General features: G+C 44.3%; 1 protein-coding gene across 2 annotated transcripts; it reads left to right on the forward strand.

The window, feature by feature from the left end:
* Positions 1–4,205: 4,205 nt before the first annotated feature.
* tmem245 (transmembrane protein 245) lies at positions 4,206–17,139 on the forward strand (the record flags this gene model as incomplete). Of its 2 annotated transcripts, XR_013937686.1 has the most annotated exons (18): positions 4,206–4,805; positions 6,116–6,233; positions 6,924–7,019; positions 7,277–7,390; positions 7,933–8,133; positions 8,286–8,455; positions 11,381–11,485; positions 11,622–11,704; positions 11,873–11,963; positions 12,228–12,326; positions 13,546–13,671; positions 13,821–13,943; positions 14,389–14,534; positions 14,650–14,750; positions 14,928–15,102; positions 15,211–15,405; positions 15,495–16,145; positions 16,244–17,139. XR_013937686.1 is itself a non-coding variant. In XM_080540154.1 (17 exons), the coding sequence occupies 17 exons, from the start codon at positions 4,206–4,208 to the stop codon at positions 15,541–15,543; spliced, it is 2,592 nt and encodes an 863-aa protein (XP_080396280.1). In that variant the 3' UTR covers positions 15,544–17,139. The 2 variants fall into 2 exon arrangements, 1 of the variants encoding a protein (XP_080396280.1); XM_080540154.1 differs by having other exon boundaries at positions 15,495–17,139.
* Between the last annotated feature and the right edge of the window lie 1,795 nt (positions 17,140–18,934).

The raw sequence follows: 18,934 nt of genomic DNA on the forward strand, positions 1-18,934 counted from the left end.
AGCAATATACAATAAATACATTATAATAGTAGTCAAGTTCATGAACTTACTATCCAACTCACTGTCTGTCTCCGGTAAATTCTCTCCTCCCTCCTCTTCTTTCATCATCACATCTTTCTTCTCCACTTCCTCTTCTTCCATTTCTTCTTTCACCATCAGAGTGTTTTCCTCACCTTCTTTCACCATCATTTCTTCTTCTTCCTCTTTCACTACCACATTAAAATCCAGTGTTTGACTGCATTTCTCCAGCTTCACTGCCACCATGTCTGGACCCTGCTGTGAACCCAGGTACTCTGTGGACTTGGCTTCAGACATGGTAGCTGGGCTGTGAGATGGATCTGTGTAATGTAAACAAAGGAAGAGGCACACATAGTGGAGAGTTAATTTCACAAATATTCAGATTCCCAAACACCTAACAAAGAACATGCACTACTACGAATTGTTATTGTAAAACGTCTTTCATATTGTCTGGCCTGCGGCATGATTCTCTACCCCTCTGGTCTAAGAATGTTTTGCGCATTAAGGTTTCCAGATTAAGCGTGAGCGTTAGCGTGTTAACATTGACAGCCCTATACATAACACATCCTTGGTTTTTCCAGCATTAAGTACCAATTTTAAATGCTTTTTATAAGACAATGAATGCAGACTGTAGCTCAGAGAGCCTGGTCAATTGTGGGGGCAATAGCATTTGTGACACCAGCTGGTGTTCTGAATAACCAGTAGCCGAGGTCATTGTTCTCTTTTTTACATATTCTGAAAAGACAGATTGTAAGCATTCAAATGTCATACATTGAAATCGGAAAAAAGTCGATATGCGTATTTAAATGTTGGGTACAGGGTTAGTGCACTGCGTTAGATGCCTGATGATGCCACTTTCAAGCCCAAAATACATATATGTTCCCCCACACTTACATTGGCTCTCAATATAACGTGGAGTTGCAAGCAGTGTACGAGCATCTCTAGGCAGATTCAGGCCATGTATATTGAGGACGCGGAGCAGCTCATTCAAACTCCTCTGTGTTTGCTGTGTGCCGGTGGCCCAAGCTGCAAGGTCCCGTCTTAAATTGGACTCTTCAGCCTCTGGTGCAGCAGTCTCATCTTCCGGTGCAGCAACTTCATCCTCTGGTGCAGAGTCTAATTCTAAGAGCTCTCCATCTGAGCCACTGGAGTCTGGATTTCCCCCAAAGTCCTCATGCTCCTCTGTTTCGTCATTACTCTCATAGTTAGAGCTTTGCTGAGTCAAGTTAGACACGTCCTCTTGCATGTCCCCCTCCTCACGTGTGTGTGTCCCCTCCTCCTGCTGTGGCACATTCTCTTCAGATGGCTCTTCATCACTGCTTGATGGTACGGCAGCATCCAATCTAGCCCTTTTTTGTTTCCAGTGATTTGTGTAGTTGGAAGCCATGTTTATTTGTAGTGTGAAGTACTGGTCTCAGCCACCAGCTGAGAAACTGGAAAAGAAACCAGAAGTTCGTAAGTTCTCTAATTACACAATACACAGCACCATTAGAACTGCAAATGAGCAGTATTGCAGTTTGATGTTGATGATTAAAATGGAGACTATTTACAAAGGATGAGTCAGGTCATAAATTCATACAGAAAAATTCCAGTTAAATCAATAACTAGGGGTGTAACGGATCACCAAACTCACGGATCGGATCATTTTCGGATCAACACAAAACATTTTATCTTTTTATAAAAACTACTTTTTCCTTGAACATCACTGCTGCAATCTGGTTGCCAAGTGAAACCTAACTTTACCTAAATAATAAAGTGAAATCCTTTAAACATGGTATAAAAAATAAAAAAGTAAATAAAGCAAAGCAGCCTCAAGTTTATAACTTCATATTCATTTTCAAAAAGATGATGTCCACATTGTCTGGGGAGAGGGTAGATCTATTTGCAGTCACTATGTCTCCTACTGTGGAGAATAATCTCTCGCTAGGAACTGAAGTAGCAGGCACAGCCAGGCGTGGCTCAAGCACGTTGACCATATTTGAAACCCTCTGTTCTCCACAACGGAGTATGGCCTCATGTCTGTCGCGATAAACTTCCCAATGGAATTTGTAATGGCTTTAGCACGGTTTGAGTCTGCAGGAATGGGTTGTTTAATTAAATGACATTTGGAGAAGTTGTTGTTGAGCTACCTTTTTCTTGCTCCCCGGTTAACACACCAGGGTGATTTTTTTTTTTTTTCTCTCGCAGGGCTCAGGGTATCAGATTTCAGGGTATCAGGTTGCACAATGCACACAGCTTCATGGCAACTCTACAAGAGACATTAACTAATATTAAGTAATGTTATTACTTGATTACATTTTTGCTATTGTTCCGCAGGTACACATGCGTTCCGAACTGTGGAGGGTGGATTATCCGTGATCCGTTACACCCCTATCAATAACCCTTAAAATCAATAACTTAAAATCAATAAAAGAAACACTGAAATTAAATGCCCACAATGAATCTCACAACCACAAATGTTACACATACCATTGTCAAATATATATTTATTTATAAATAAATGAATAAATTCTCATATCAACACCCACTTTCATCAAATAAAAAGTTCGTTTGGGATGAGATCGCCTGTCTGATCTGCTCTCCTGTCACTCAATTTGCAAGTGCAACAGTGGCTCTCAGTCAGTAGAAAACAATGGTGCCATTTCACTGACAAGAGTAAAGAGAAGGAGAAATGGCTCAAGTTTACCTCAATGTTTAGGTACCTATTAGCATTGGGTTTAAATCCGAAATGTTAGGCTACCTAATAGGCGCACTTTCACTTGCGTTCATTGCAAATCGGCAGCAGCTAGCCAGCACTATTTGCCTGCAGTTTAGACAAAACCAAGGCCATGGCCAGTAACGATACATAGATAGATAGATAGATAGATAGATAGATAGATAGATAGATATGTAGATAGATAGATAGATACGTAGATATATATGTAGATAGGTTAGCTAGCTCCACGCGGTCAATGGCGAATGGCGATTCCTCGAGTAGCCCTAACTTAAGCGTCCAATTCACCCAAAGCTGGTTAAACTCATAGCAATGACATTACGTTCTTTTCTGCAGTGTTTAACAAACAATCAAGTAACGTTATCTAAAACTCTAAAAACGTATCTAAACATCTAGATAACGTTACTTAACGTAGCTTTGTGTCGTAGGTTAGCACTTGCTAACCGCTTAGCTAGTTTCATTTACGTTCTTCGACAGCATGGTTTGTTCACAACAACGTATTTTTGTACTCACCCGCAAATACCCCTTCAAATACCCAGTTAATGAACGTGTACAAACCTTCGTGGTGAAAGGACAGGGTTTTCGACTTGCTTCACTGAAAATGGGATGTTTTCGCTGGGAAACTCGACGTGCTGCTAGACTAAAACAGGTTTAGACACAGACCGCATTTATCTGGGTTAAAGGACAGCGACGTATAGACGCTTTATCATCTTCTTCTTCTTCTTCTTTTTATTTGATTGGCGGTTGGCAACCAGCTTAAGGTGCATTACCGCCACCTACTGGACTGTGTGGCGCATTACCACCCCCTACCGGACTGGCTCACTGGGGATGTTCAAAGTATTTTACTTTCAACCAGGTATCTGATTCTGATCACCTGTAGTCACTTACTTAATCATAGGAACTAGTTAACCCAATTCTTGTTGCACGCGCGGGGGCGTGCGGGGGATATCCTCTATTTTCGGGGAAATATCCCTTATTTTCAAATCCCAATGTTGACAGGTATGGTACGGAGATGCAAACAAAACAAAGAAACAAGGGGTGTTTTGGTGAGATTCATATGCAGACCATAATAACCTGTTACACTAACAGTTTATCATAATGACATTCCTGTCAGCTGCGCTGCACCTGGTTTTATGGCTCCCTCTGGGAAAAATATACAATGATGGAAACAATTATATTACATGATTATATTACATTAACATCTGTGTGGGTCGCTCCGGGTTGGAAACAATTAATGAAGCACAATAAAATGTATTTACTTTGGGTTGATAATGATATTCGAGAATGTTGGGTATGGCAAATAAAAACAAGAGAGCTGAGAAGAGAGAACGTTACGTTACTAACAAACTACACTACCCATCGTGCCGTGCGACAATCACGTCGACATGACGTCCTGTGTTGTTCTTCCGCCCCTCATGGACCGTGGTGGGATCCAGGGGAACGGAGATCGACTCAGGCAGAAGAGTCCGTGAAGATGGCAGACTCGGAGGACTCGGGGCCGGAGGCGGGTCCCCCCTCTCCCCCGGAGAGCCCTCAGGTCACCCGGCCTCACTACGTCTCCTTCTCCGAGAGTGTCCAGCCGGCGGTGGGCATGGTGAGCCAGCTCCTAACCCACCCTTCCTCGCTCAGATTTGACAAGAACATCAAACAGGCCTTCTACAACACGGGGGCGATGATCTTCGTGGCGATCTGTTGCGGAACTGCTGTGCTAGTTTACTTCATCCTGGAGGCCTTCCTCCGGCCGCTGCTGTGGGCGGTGCTGTGCGGGACCTTCCTGCACCCGTTTAAGCACTCCCTGGCCCGGCTGGGTCGCCGCTGGCTCAGCGGCCTCCAGGAGACCGGTACGCCGATAGTCCTGGGCACTCTGCTGATCCCCGTCTGGTGTGCCAACCACGGGCTGGAGGCTCTGGGGGGGCTGGTCCTGGAGAGGCTCAAGGTGCTGCTGGGGATCGTGGTCGGGGCGCCCCTGGTCTACTATCTCTACCTGTTCTGGACGGACATCGGCATGCAGGTGATATTGGGGCACGCCTGCGGGGTCATCGGGAGCGTGCTGGATTGCTTCCACGCCATTTGGGTGAGTGGCAGCAAATACTGTATATACTGTATGACTTATTATCAAACTGCGACACTTTAAATGAATGTGCAATAACACTATGTGCAATATGACAACCCTCGGGTACATAAAGTTCAGAGATAGAAAATGTTAGGATATTTATAGCATAGCATAGAGTACAGCACAGTGTTTTATTTGTATAGTATAGTATAGTGGATTCCCTTCTTGTTTTTGGTATTTTTTTCCTAGCACCAGGGGAGCCCCCCCTCCCAAATGTCGTTGTATGGTACCTGTACTATGTTAATGACAATAAAGACCATTCATTCATTCATTCATTCATTCATTATAACTCTCTCTGGTGGCCCCCCAGGAACACGCCCCCCGCCACAACAACACAGGCTTTTGTGTCATCAACATACAGTAGTACATGGTGTGGGAGTGTTTGTCTCGTTTACCACACACATTAAAAACTTCTGCACTTCTTACCCAGTCAGTGGTCATGTCTGATAGTCATTTGCAAAATATAGGCTACACATTTCCATAAACGTAGTTTGTCACTACATTGTATGTCAATGCAATGTCACTACACAGGGTTTGGGGTAACTTGTGTGTAACTCTATGTGTAAAGTGTTACCAAAGAATCTTGAGGTCATTCTGAAACTAACAGCTATTATAAAAGGATTGAAGAGAGCAGGCCTTCTTTCATAACCATGTGTCCACCTTCAGTGATGATCCCGATTTAAAAGTGAATAATCTGATCTTTATGCAACTGCTACTGAGTGGTTTCAGTATTAGCCTATCTATCAAATCTGCCATTATTCTCACCAGAAGGTGGGCTGTGTCACCACAGTGGCATGCTCTGAGTAGTAATCTGATCAGTTCTGTCACACTGAGTTCTCGACGTGTTTGACTAGATAGCACAGGGCTAAAAATAGCCATTACTGAAATGACATAGAAAGGAGTGTTTGTGTGAAGTGAACCAGACCAGTGTAGCCATGCCACTAAGTGTCTCTTGAGTTGATCTGTTTCTGCAAACTCTTTGCTGTTGCAGAAAGAGGCTGCTATCATGGCTGTATAAATAACATTTAGCAGGCTCATCATCAGCTACTTTGTATAGTGTGACTGTGCTCAGCCTTCTAACCCCCTCTTTCTCTCTTCCTCCTACATTGCCTTTTTCTTTCCCATTCACCACTTCTCTACCTCTCTCTCTCTACCTCTCTCTCTCTCTCTCTCTCTCTCTCTCTCTCTCTCTCTCTCTCTCTCTCTCTCTCTCTCTCTCTCTCTCTCTCTCTCTCTCTCTCTCTCTCTCTCTCTCTCCCGTACCACTGTAGGTGTGTACAGTAGTGGTGGGCTATATGGTGGCTGTAGCCTGTAAGTGGAGTCCTAGTACTGAGCGCTACCTGAGGGCTGTGTCTGTGCCTGTCTGGACCATCCTGTTGTTCTACCTGGGTGAGAGGGGGGAGTTTACGGTGGGGTTGGGGGGGTACAATCCTATGTGGGCCATACTGCCCTCCCACCTGGGGAACAGGAAATGGGTATTATTTCTACATCCTGGCTGTGTTATAAAAATTGCCTAGTACACTCCAAGTCCATTAACTAAAGACATTTATGTTAGCTAACACGGGCATGTGAACATGGTATACAAAAGGTTAAACTGTGAAGAAATACTAGTTTTCTGGATGATAAGGGCCTGTCTTTGGGTCCAGGGGCCACTCTCTGTATGTGGTCTTTGTAATACACACTCATTTACTCAAGGGAAATGTCCAAGGGAAATGTCCAAGGGGTATTTCATGATCAGGCAGTCTTCAGTATTTATAGCTGTGTCTGGTCTGCTGAGAGGAGGTGGTAACCTTCAGGCCTGATATGTTAAGTTACTGCTGCACTAGTAACACTGCTCCAAAGTAGTTGGCAGTTGTATTGTAGTTTCATTTAGTTTCAAAATGTTAAATAATAATAATTAAAAAAGGGCCAACAGTCTCCATTTTGTATAGGTCATAATTCCATGTGACTCGTTTTGTTTTAGAAAAAGCTACTTTTCACTTCACACTTAAACAGTGCTATAACCAACCATGTAGTGTGCTTTCTTACAGCTGTTAAGGAGCTGTTAGTCCTCCTTAAACCTTCCTTCTGTCATTGTAGTGTCTCTGTTGGGGTCGTGGAGAGTTCCCGTGTTTGTGCTTGTGGTCGCTCTCCTCATTGTGGGTTACCAAGAGAAACCACCTGACCCTGGCAAAGGTGAGATCACACAAACACAAAATGTACCCTGATATGCCTCAACATGCATAATATCTGTACAATATGTACATTCTCACCTACCCCATATTCTGTATCGTTTTCAAAGTGCAAATCAAACAATAGCGATCCTCTCTCTCTCTCTCTGTACCCACCCCTGCATCCTTTTTACCACCTCTCTCCCACCCCACCCTATCCTACCCCCTCCCCTCTCCCTCTCTCCCATCCCACCCTACCCTACCCCCTCCCCTTCTCTCTAGGTGAGTTGTCAGGTCAGGTGCTGTCGTTTGCTGCTAACACCATCTTCATGGCCATCTCCTGTAGCAACCTGAGGAGACTGGGCCCTGAGAAGGGCAACACTGCAACCCCTGCAAGTGAGACACCTGTTCCTCCATCTCTCTCTCTTTCTCTCCTTGTCATCTTCACAACTCAAATATACAGGTACAACTCAAAAAAGTAGAATATCGTGCAAAGGTTCATTTATTTCAGTAATTCAACTTAAAGGGTTAAACTTAGATATTATATAGACTCAGTACATGCAAAGCGAGATATTTAAAGCCTTTATTTGTTATAAATTTGATGATTATGGCTTACAGCTTATGAAAACCCCAAATTAAATATCTCAGAAATGTTTAATATTACATGAAATCAATAAGAAAAGGATTTTAAATACAGAAATGTCAGCCCTCTGAAAAGTATAATCATGCATATGTACAATGCAATGAGCCTATATAATATTTAACTTTAACCCTTTAAGTTGAATTACTGAAATGAATGGACTTTTGCACGATATTCTAAATGTTTTAGTTGCACCTGTACATGGTCTATGACAGACAGATATTATACATTATCTATGACAGAGAGAGGTACAACAATTTATTCCCCGCCCCCTCTCTCTCCCTCCCCTGTCCTGTAGAGAATGTGGACCCCGGCCCTCGCCCGTCCTCCCCTCCGTTTAGCCGTCGGTCTTGTCCTGAGCTGGGGGGTCTTTTCTCCAAACAGAAGAGCTCCCACAGAGCTAGTGATATCTACTTTGTCCTGCTGCTCTGGGCTATAGTACTGGTACAAGTGTGGCTCAACCTGTGGATCCTACAGCTCCTACCCATCCCTGTGGCCGGTAGTACACACACACACACACACATACACACACACACGCACACACACACAAAACTCCAACACATGCTTACAAATAGACACTCAAATGCACATAACATAACATTTAATTAACTTAAAAAGTAATGATGTCTGGTGTGTGTGTGGTTGTTGTAGTCTGGTTGCTGAAGAAGCTGGTGGTGCATTTCGGGGTGAAGGGATTCGCCGAACGGACGCTGATGTCTTGGTGGGCGGTACTAGAGGAGTTTGGTCGTGAGCGACAGGACGCTCTGCTGCCTGGACCAATCAAAGGACTCGTTCAGTTCCTGCTCCGTGTCGACACTAAGGTAACGCACCTGGCCTGACCCACACACACACACACACACATCCTTTCATCGTGCACACACCCTGCACTGTCTATGTACGAAGCTCTACCTCATCTATCTGCTCTCCATTGGAGGATGCTAATGTCTGCATTGTGCTTTAGCCTGGGCAGATAGCCAGGTTTTTACATGGGTTAGATAGGTAGAAGAAACTGCGCCGCTTGCAGCAAATAGTATGCTGGAGCTTAAGATGAGAAAAAGCTCTACTTCAAGGAGGCAGGAGTGAGAAATATGTCTCTTGATGTGAAGTGTTTAAGTATATGTTCAATAGTCTGACTTGGCTTTCGGTCTTTGTGTGTGTGTGTGTGTGTGTATGTGTGGGTGGGTGGATGGATGCGTGGGAGGGTGAATGCGTTGGTGTGTGAGACGTTGGACTCTCTAGATCTGTAGAACATGTCTGACTGGGCCTGTTCCTTGAGGACTACTTATGGTTCTGCTGACATAATTGTCCTTTGTCATGGTCATTGAGCTGACGTGCTCTCTGTGATGTGAATAATCTCTCTTACAGGTGTCTATTTTTGATGCTGATGTCACTTACGTTAAACCCACTCCTCTCACCCCCCGTCCTCTTCACACATCTGCCCCTGATGGAATGAGAGGAAATACAATGCATCCCTTTCTCTCTGCACTGTTTTTGTGTGTGTAACCTGGTACAAGCACATGTATGTTGACACGATGTATGTTATCCAATCACAAAGATTTGCATCCTTTTTTTTTATACCCATTCTGAACTCACTTCCTGCATCCTGTCAGAACCTGCCTGCCCTGTTTCACTTTGTGAGACCCCCGCCCCCCCTTCCTCTTACTGCCTGTACCCAATCAAAGACCGTGTTCTTGTTCATTGGGTACCATGTGATGATTGCTGCACAGATCTGTCCAATAATAATCCCCGATGTCTCTTTGTCTCCTCCCAAAGCTCTGGCATTGGCTTAACAAGCAGGTAATGATCTGGAGAAGTGGTTTGCTGAGAGAGAGTGAGCGACAGAGACCATGAAAGTGTATGTGTCTGGAGAGAGAGAGCGAGAGAGAGCGAGAGAGAGAGCGAGAGAGAGAGAGAGCGAGAGAGAGAGAGAGAGCGAGAGAGAGAGCGAGAGAGAGCGAGAGAGAGAGAGAGAGCGAGAGAGAGAGCGTGTGGATCTGAAGCAGTGTTGGCACCCAGTAGTAGCTTGGACTGACGCTGTACCCATCTACTGTCATCCTCCCATCCTGTCTCCTTCTGTCTCCGCCCCTCGCTGAACTCACTTCCTCCCTGCTTCCTGCTTCTGTAGTGCTGGAGATACTGTGGGATGAGCTCATTGGCTCCTCATCCTTCTGTAGCTTCCCATCTGTGATTTTGCTTGGGAGTGTGTGAGCTGCATGGAGAGATGGCTGATCTGGGCGGGTTGGGGGTGTCGGGGGGGGTGGGGGGGTGGTAAGGCCTTGTTTCCCCTACTATTATGCACTGTAGGAGGGCTGGTCCACTAGCCCCCGTGTCCTTTATGGTAATAACTGTCTCTATACAGCTGGATGCTGCTTGAAGGGCATATACATACAGACCCCCTGAATAAAAATGTAGGGGAAACACTGGCTGCTGTTCTCTCTGGGGGTGCCGGTCTGGACCTGGGATAGACCCCCGGGAATGGGCTGGATCCACATGGGTTTGGGAGCTGGGGAGGGACCGGACCGGACCGGAATGGGTTGGGTCCATATCGTTCTAGAAAAAGGGGATATCAATATTTGAGATTAGCCTATTTATGACAGCTGCAGTCGTTTACACAGCTTGGCTTTGCTCTACTTTTATAGAATCTAGCCTAGTAGAATTCTAGACCTCTCCCATTCTCTTTCTGTTTTTGCATAGTGTTCTGTAGGGCTGTGTCCCAATACCCATAGGTGCCCCACCTTATTACTGTCACCCATCGTGTGTTGTAAACAAGTGCTGCTGATCATTGGGACATAGCCTTACATGCTGGTGTGTTAGAGAGATAGAGGCGTCTACCGTCTACTAACACAGCCTCTTCATCGGCCCCAGTTACCCGATGGTAACACTCAGCCATGTGTACACACTCTCCCTATGTGACCTAACGACACAGACACACATACCTAATGTCACTGGAGAGTGTCATAAGATGACATAAGGCTGGGGACATAGAGAAACCTGGGTACTGGGAACTGAACATCTGGTGGTGAGAGGTAAATAGTGAGATGGAGATATCATGGAAGAATAGATAAGACAGATCACTGTCCTCTCTTAAGTCCTCTCTCAGACAGGTGTATTACAGAAACTTCGCTGCGAGTGACTTGCCATAGACAAATGTATGATCTGGAGCCCAAGATAACTGTTTGTTTTATACGTATACAGTATGATAAAACAGATTATACTATACTGTAGATATGTGATCAGATATCACTCGGAAAGTGACAAGAACTCACTGTAGACATCACTCACGTGACGTCTCACACACACACACAGCCCTGGGGTTTAACATGCATGCACTCACGCTTCGTCCGTGTGGAGTGTGTGCGGAGGCGGTGACTCCAGAAGGTGTGATACAGTAACCTCAATTGTTCTCAGGATCCAAGACAGTTGTAGTCTCTCGATCAGGCCACAAAATGGCTGCTCCGGCCTCCGGTTCTCCTCAGGAAGGAAGGACACAGGTTTCTCCATGTGTCCAGCCACAGGTCCATGTCCTTAGGCAATCAAGTGTTCTAACAATTACTGACTTGTCTTTCTCTCTGTCACCTCCCCCACCTGTGTTTTCTCTCTCTTTCTTTCTCTCTCTCTCTCTCTCTCTCTCTCTCTCTCTCTCTCTCTCTCTCTCTCTCTCTCTCTCTCTCTCTTTCTCCCCACCCCCTTCTCTCTCTCTCTCTCTCCCCTCTTTGTCTCTCCCTACCTACACTTTCTCTCTGTAGATGATCGTGTGGTTGGAGCGTTCTCTGGATAAACTCATCAGCATCTTTATCATCTTCCTCCTGGTCACCGGAACTCTGCTCATGGCTCTACTGCTCACCGCTATGGTACTGTGTCCATCTGTGCCCACTGTAGTGCCGTGGTACAATTCACTGTAGTTCTACGACACATTGCGAATCCATCCTTTGCTATTTTAAGCTTGTACATCGATATGACAGAAAGCCTGTAATTTTCTGTCTTCAGGTTCATCACGAGAGCGTCCACATCATTGAGGTCACCAGTAACCTCATCAACGACACTGTGTCCAACCACCCAGAGTGGGCCAAGTATGACGATACACACAAATCATACACAGGATACAGAGGGGTGTAAACCGTGCAATAAAATGCTCACACACAAAAAGAATGGTTTAGGTTTATCCGTTTCTAACCATCTATTTCTCACATCTTCTTCCCATGTTCTCTTCTCTTTCTCTCCCTCCCTCCAACCTCCAGTTGGCTTCCTGAGGCGCGTGTGGTCCAGAAAGCGATGAACTCAGCTGCCACTAACGTCTATCAATATGGTCGAGAATGGATAACACACAAGGTGAGAGAGACAGGGGGAGAAGGGCATGTTTTTGGTCCGACCATTGCCAACCATTAAGACAGTAATTTAAAGACAGACATTAAAGACAGACTTTACAGAACCTCTTTTTTTTCATTCATTTCAGCCTTTTCTGAGTGAACGTAGAAATTGTAATAAACCCAGCATTCTAAAAGAAAATAGATACAGAAAACAATAAGCAATAACAGTGTGTTAGTTCAAAGTCTGTGTCTGTGTGTCTGTGCGTGTGTGTCTGTATTCGTGTAGCTCCACAAGATGCTGGGGGATAAGGTGAACAACACAGCTGTCATTGAGAAGCAGGTTCTGGAACTCTGGGACAGAATGTACCACTCCTGGTTTGTCAAGGTAACACGGGGGAGTGGGCCTGGTCCATCAGACCACAGTGCCGGGGGTGGCGGGGATCCAATTATATTACAGACTAATACAATAAATACTCCCACCCTCTACACTCACCCTCTACACATTCTCACACATGTGCTGTACACAATTTCCTATTTGTTACACACCCGAAGGTAGTAACAAATAAGGGAGTCCACACATGTGTTGATACAATTAAAGTTTTATTTAAGTAAAGAAACCAAAATAAACTAAATAACATGTATATGATTATGGATAAGAATCAGTAGTGTAGGCAATGAGTGAATGGTTGTATATAGGGATGCTCCGATCTGGATTTTTGGGGCCGATACCGATCACCGATTTTTTTCCTCAAGATCAACCGATACCGATACCGATTTTTTTTTAAATACATAACTGTAGGCCTACTGACTGGATAGCCTACATATTTTTTGCTTTTTAGACAAAAGTTTTGATCCATTAGGCACCAAGCAAACGCAGACCCATTTTTATGGCATAGTAAAAGTCTGGCCTATCACCCAGTTAGGGCCTGAAGCCCAAGTCAGTCGATATGGCTGTATAAAAGACATCATAAACGTGGCCTTCATGGTTTACATACTGTTACGTCCTCCTATGTTTTCTGTTCAGTTATCTGTCTTCCCCGGGGGGGGGGGGGGGAATCGTTTTTTGCGATCGGCCATTTTTGCCGATCACCGATCGAGTCATTTGGAGTGAAATCGGCCGATTTAAATCGGTGGCCGATAAATCGGAGCATCCCTAGTTGTATAATGTTTGTTGTATGTGTAAGAGGTGTATGGATGTATGTAGTGTAAAACTGAAAGGCCCCAAAAACCAGGTACCCAGAGACCTTACCAACATAACCCAAATCATAAGGAAGGAAGAGAGAGAGAGAGCTGAGGACACCCCTCTCATATATATATCCCCAGCTCCCCAAACCCAGGGGACACCACTCAACCTAACGACCCACCCACTCTGCCCAGGCTCCAGCCACAGCCAATATGCAGGCAGAGTGGGAGGCGTGGCGTCACATATTTTATTTTTATTTAACCTTTATTTAACCAGGCAGGCCAATAATAACTCATTCCTATTTGCATTGGCAGCCTGGCAAAAGACAAAAGCCAGACAATTACTCTCATACAAACTAAGTCTCTCACACATTCCATGAAACTGAACTCTCAGAGACTGACGTGTTTTATATGTTTTTCAGAATGTGACCCAATCTGGGCGCCGTGGTCAAAAGGCCGTTCAGAGACAGACCAGCTGGATGGGGGAGATCCTTGACTGGCAGGACATTGCTTCCTTCGCACAGGAGAACATTGAGACCTTGCTCTCTGTGAGTGTGTGTGTCGGTGTGCGTGCGTGCGTGTGTACAGGAGAACATTGAGACCTTGCTCTCTGTGAGTGTGTGTGTGTCGGTGTGCGTGCGTGCGTGTGTGCGTGTATGTGTGTGTGCGTATATGCAATAATTTCTCTATGTTACAGATAGTGGAGTCTCTCTGGGTTGTGATGAGTCGTAATGTTGGGCTGCTCATCTCTACGACGACCACCCTCCTCACTGTCCTCTTCCACAGTGGCTCGGCCCTACTCAACTTCGCCCTCAGCCTGGTGAGAAAAATACACAGGCCTATACACACACACACACATACACACACACACACCTAAGAGACAATATTAACTTGCATCTAGCCTGCTACTATACTATTAACATCAACCCCGTCTCTGAGCAAGCATATGAGCAATTGTACTTCAAAATGAAGTCCGGTCATGATATGATCTTTCAATCCCATTGTGGATGTATGTTTATCTTGTAGATAGTACTAGTTATTTGTCTGTATTATCTTGTAGATAGTACTAGTTTTTTGTCTGTCTTACATGTAACGATGAATTGAGAATCAAGGACCCCAATTGAAATAAGCCAGTGGCTTTCTTGGGTTTTTATCCTGTTAGTTGACCTTGTATGTAATATGTACTTTCATGTACCTACTTCTGCAAATCTTCTAATAAAGTTTTCAATCAATCCCGTTGTTTTCTGGGTTCTGAATGTGTGTAGATGATATTCCTGACCTGCCTGTTCTATCTGCTGAGCTCCACTGGAGAGTACTACCAACCTGTCAAATGGGTCCTCAGCCTGACTCCTCTGTCCCAGCCTGGACCCTCCTCTAACATCATAGGCCAGTCAGTCGAGGAGGCCATCAGGTACACACACACACACACACACATTTCTAATATTGTATTGATATCATGTAATAGTGCTAATAGTGATATAGTACTCTGCGATGAGTTTATAGTAACCTGTGTGTTTCTGTCCTAGGGGAGTTTTCGATGCCTCTCTGAAGATGGCAGGTTTCTATGGTCTCTACACCTGGCTCACACACACCATCTTCGGCATCAACATCGTCTTCATCCCCTCTGGTTTGTGTGTGTGTGTGTGTGTGTGTGTGTGTGTGTGTGTGTGTGTGTGTGTGTGTGTGTGTGTGTGTGCGTGTGCGCGTGCGTGAGATTGTTATGTCTTAACACTATTTTCCAAGCTGTTACCTTGACTCTCAGTGCCAACACATTCTGCATCTCCCTCTGACTTCCCCTCTGTAGCGCTGGCTGCTATCCTGGGTGCCGTGCCATTCCTAGGCACCTACTGGGCAGTGGTGCCCGCAATGTGTGATCTGTGGTTGGCACAGGGAGAGGGAGTGAAAGCATTGCTGCTGCTGGTCTGCCATCTGCTACCAACCTACTTTGTAGACACAGCTATCTACTCAGACATATCAGGGTACGTGTGTGTGTGTGTGTGTGTGTGTGTGTGTGTGTGTGTGTGTGTGTGTGTCAGGGTATGTTGTATGAGCTGATGTGTTTATGTATTTATACACCCCTCTTCCAGTGGTGGGCACCCATATCTGACAGGTCTAGCGGTTGCTGGCGGAGCATACTATCTGGGTCTGGAGGGGGCAATCATCGGGCCTATCCTGCTTTGTATCCTGGTAGTAGCAGCAAATATCTACAGTGCTATGTTAATGAGTCCCAGCTCTGCCCTACCAACACCGGTACAGTCTACGTGGCCTCCCCAACCTGCCAGGTACTACTACTGTCTCTCTCCTCTCTTTCTCTCTCACTTTTCATTCTATTCTCATATCCTCATTCCTCACCTATCTCTCTTCCTCTCAGGTCTTTCGTGGACTCCACTCCCTCTATGCTGAAGAGGACGTGTGAGTGAGAGGGGGTGTGTCTCTGTGGCCAGTCTCCTGGCTTTCCATTGGCTGGTCCCCTGGGAGAAGTGCTCCCCTCCCCTGTGTTCCTCCCTGCGCTGCCCTACTGTATAGGGTCTCCCTTTCAGAGAGGCAGGGGCATAAGGGGAGGTTACCCATGATGCCTTCTGCCTGCCAGAGCTGCTTCTCAAACCAGCAAAGAGCGATCCGATCCCCCTCTTTGCCCCAATACGAGACCATAGAATTACAAATGATGGAGCGAACATTCAGATATAAGGCAATGTTTCATGATATGAGGATGGACAGTTGTATTGAGTGTACAATTTAGAGGGTTTGATGATTTGATGAGATCAAATCATCTCTCAGAATTCGGTGCCTCTCTCAACGCTTTTAAAGCAAAACAATGGCAATTTCGTACCACCATATCGCATGGTACAGTACTATCAGACTAACAGACTATATCTGTTTTATCCATGCTATTTATATGTGCAAGTTCCCTGAATACCTATCTGCAGATCCCATGTGTCCAAAGACTGAATGAGGTGTTTAAGCACCCCCCCACACCCCCTCTCTAGGAGGTTACAGGTCAAACTGGGCTGCACATTGCTAGGTTTTCAGATTCAGATTCAGATAACGTTTATTGCCATTATGCTTGACACATATAGGAATTTGTTTTGGCATTTACAGAAGGTGCATTTATGCTATAAGGTTGAATGTAGTAACACTTATTCAACACAATGGTGCTGGTGAGCTCTAGGGTGTGCAGGCTTTCTTTGTAGCACTGATATAGTTGATAATCATATTCTTACTCGCTAATGTCTTTTCGTAGTGGTGGAACCGGATTAGTTCATTCTATGCTATAATAAATGCCTGCACAGCCTATTGCTTTCCAGAACCAAGATGTCTTACAACCGTTAAACTGCATTGTTTTGTTTGTTTGTTCTTAGATTTTTATCCGATTTTTATGATTACTTTTGTTTATTATCTCTATGACTACATGTTGTGTAATACTTTGTGATGCTGTCGTGGTTTGGAGTTCTGTTTCCGTGTCTGCACATTTCCTGTGTTGGGAGTATAGACTTCCTGTTTTCAGGTGTTTGGGCTTTAGCGTCATACTATACTTGGATTGAATGTTATTTGGAGAGGGTTAGTTTTCAGCACATGTTTACATTTTCTCTGACTCACACACACACAATATATGAGCCCTATTGGGTTTATACATGCACTACAGAAACCTGATATCAGCAGGTTGAGTAGAGTCTCAGCAGGTTTTTTTCCTTTAATATCTGTAAATGTTTAAGAACCCCCGCACACACACACACACACACAACTGTCCACATGACGGTAGAAGCACTTTCATAGATGAGTCAGTTGTGTGTAATGTCTGTTAAAAGCACTTTCACTCTGTAAAGATAATATCTTTACAATATCTTAATACTATTAAGCTGTTTACACCAAATTAACAATTTGTACAGGTGACTGTTCTGTATGTGACGCACATCATCAGCATATGTGGCCTATTAGAGCTTGTAATTTATCCTGAGAACCGTTCATGTTGTTTGGCGACTGTTTCATCATATCACACTAATCTCACTCTGTAATGTGCTGTTGTTGTGTTTTCTACCGGAAATGCACTGGGCTAATAAACATGACTGTTTGAACTACAGTGGTCTCCTTCTGCATTCGCAAACCTTTTCATCCGTTTGAGAGAAAGGGTTTATTTGATCAAATGAAATTATATACAGTACATTAATTACATATTCTAATCTATAACATCATCATGCTTATTCTGTGATCCAATATATTCTATGGAAAACATTATTTTGGGGTTAACTACCGGTAATTGAAATTGAATCATGGTTATATGAAAGAAAAGAAAATACAAACAGACAATATGTCATTGAATATAACATGTTTCACTCAAGTTACAGAATTCAATACATAGAAAATATGTACCTCTTTCCACTACCCCCCAGTACAGTTTCTCTACTGTAAATAAATAGCTGACTAGTGAGGCTGCATCAACCTTAATACTATTCAAGTGCAAGAAGATTACTTGTCTTCTCTTCTGCCAATTTAAGATACACATTAATCTGTGGTAGTAAACACACAGCAGTAGAATGTCCGGCGTAGGCGCGACTCAGCACAGCAAGAGCGTTCGAACACGGACAGTATTTGGACTGACTGGCCTTCCCTGGTCCGTCAGATACTTAATTAATCAACTTTATACAAGTCATTTTACATCAATATTCTATTAATCAATTAATCACCAAAAATGTACACACAAACATGACATTTGAAATCGGATGTCATTACAGAATTTCCTACTGCTAGACTATACCATTACGTGCAGAGCGAACTTTCTATAGTTTATAGAAATAAAGTGAGTAATCCACAGAATTTTCGATTAGGTCTGTTCCACACAACGTTGTTGTAGGCCTGCTGTCATCTAATTTCCCCTAAAGATTTAGTTCCCATACCGGGAGTCGAACCCGGGCCGCCTGGGTGAAAACCAGGAATCCTAACCGCTAGACCATATGGGAAGCTGCTGCGTAACACCGAGTCGTATTACACCCATTCTATGTCTTTATGTCCGTCTCTTAAAAAATAGTTGAAATTAAATGTAGGCAGCACATAATCTTCTTGATTGGCACATTGGAGATGCAGGGGATTGAACCCTGAACCTACTGAGCTACATCCCCAACCTAGAGCTGCAGGCATTTCCCCGTTCATTCTCTGGATAATGCTAACTTTCCCCATGTATTCTCTATGGGTATGTGTAATATATTTTGTTTTTGTTGCGACGTTCAATGCTTCAGCCAGCGGAGAGCTACAGATCAAATGTTAATGGTGATTTACACAATATACAGGAGGATACCATGTAATTATTAAAAGCATTAGGTGTACCGATTGTAGCCTGCAGGGAGCGCTGTTAGCCCACCATCCCAGATATTGGATGTGACGTGTAATAAAGCTCCAGTTGCATATCAATATCTATCTAAAGAGTAATCTCCAAGGAACCGAGTCTGACAATATTCTTGCATTCAGACAGTTTTTTCTTCAAACTGATCACTAATATCATTCTCGAATTTACTACTATCACAGTAGGCCTATACTGAAACACTTTATTAGGAACACCTATACACCTTCTCATTCATGCAATTATCTAATCAGCGAAACGTGTAGCATCAGTGCAATGCCAGTGCAATGCCAGCAGCTTCAGGTAATGTTCACATCAACAATCAAAATGGGCAACAAATGTGATCTCAGTGATTTTGACCGTGGCATGATTGTTGGTGCCAGTCAGACAGGCTGGTTTGAGTATGTCTAAAACTGCTGATCTCCTGGGAATTTCGCGCCCAACTGGCTCAAGAGTCCACTGCACTGACAATGGTACAA

The sequence above is a fragment of the Nansenia antarctica genome, assembly GCF_963989245.1.
Source record: "Nansenia antarctica genome assembly, chromosome: 10".
In the NCBI taxonomy this organism is placed as follows: domain Eukaryota; kingdom Metazoa; phylum Chordata; class Actinopteri; order Argentiniformes; family Microstomatidae; genus Nansenia; species Nansenia antarctica.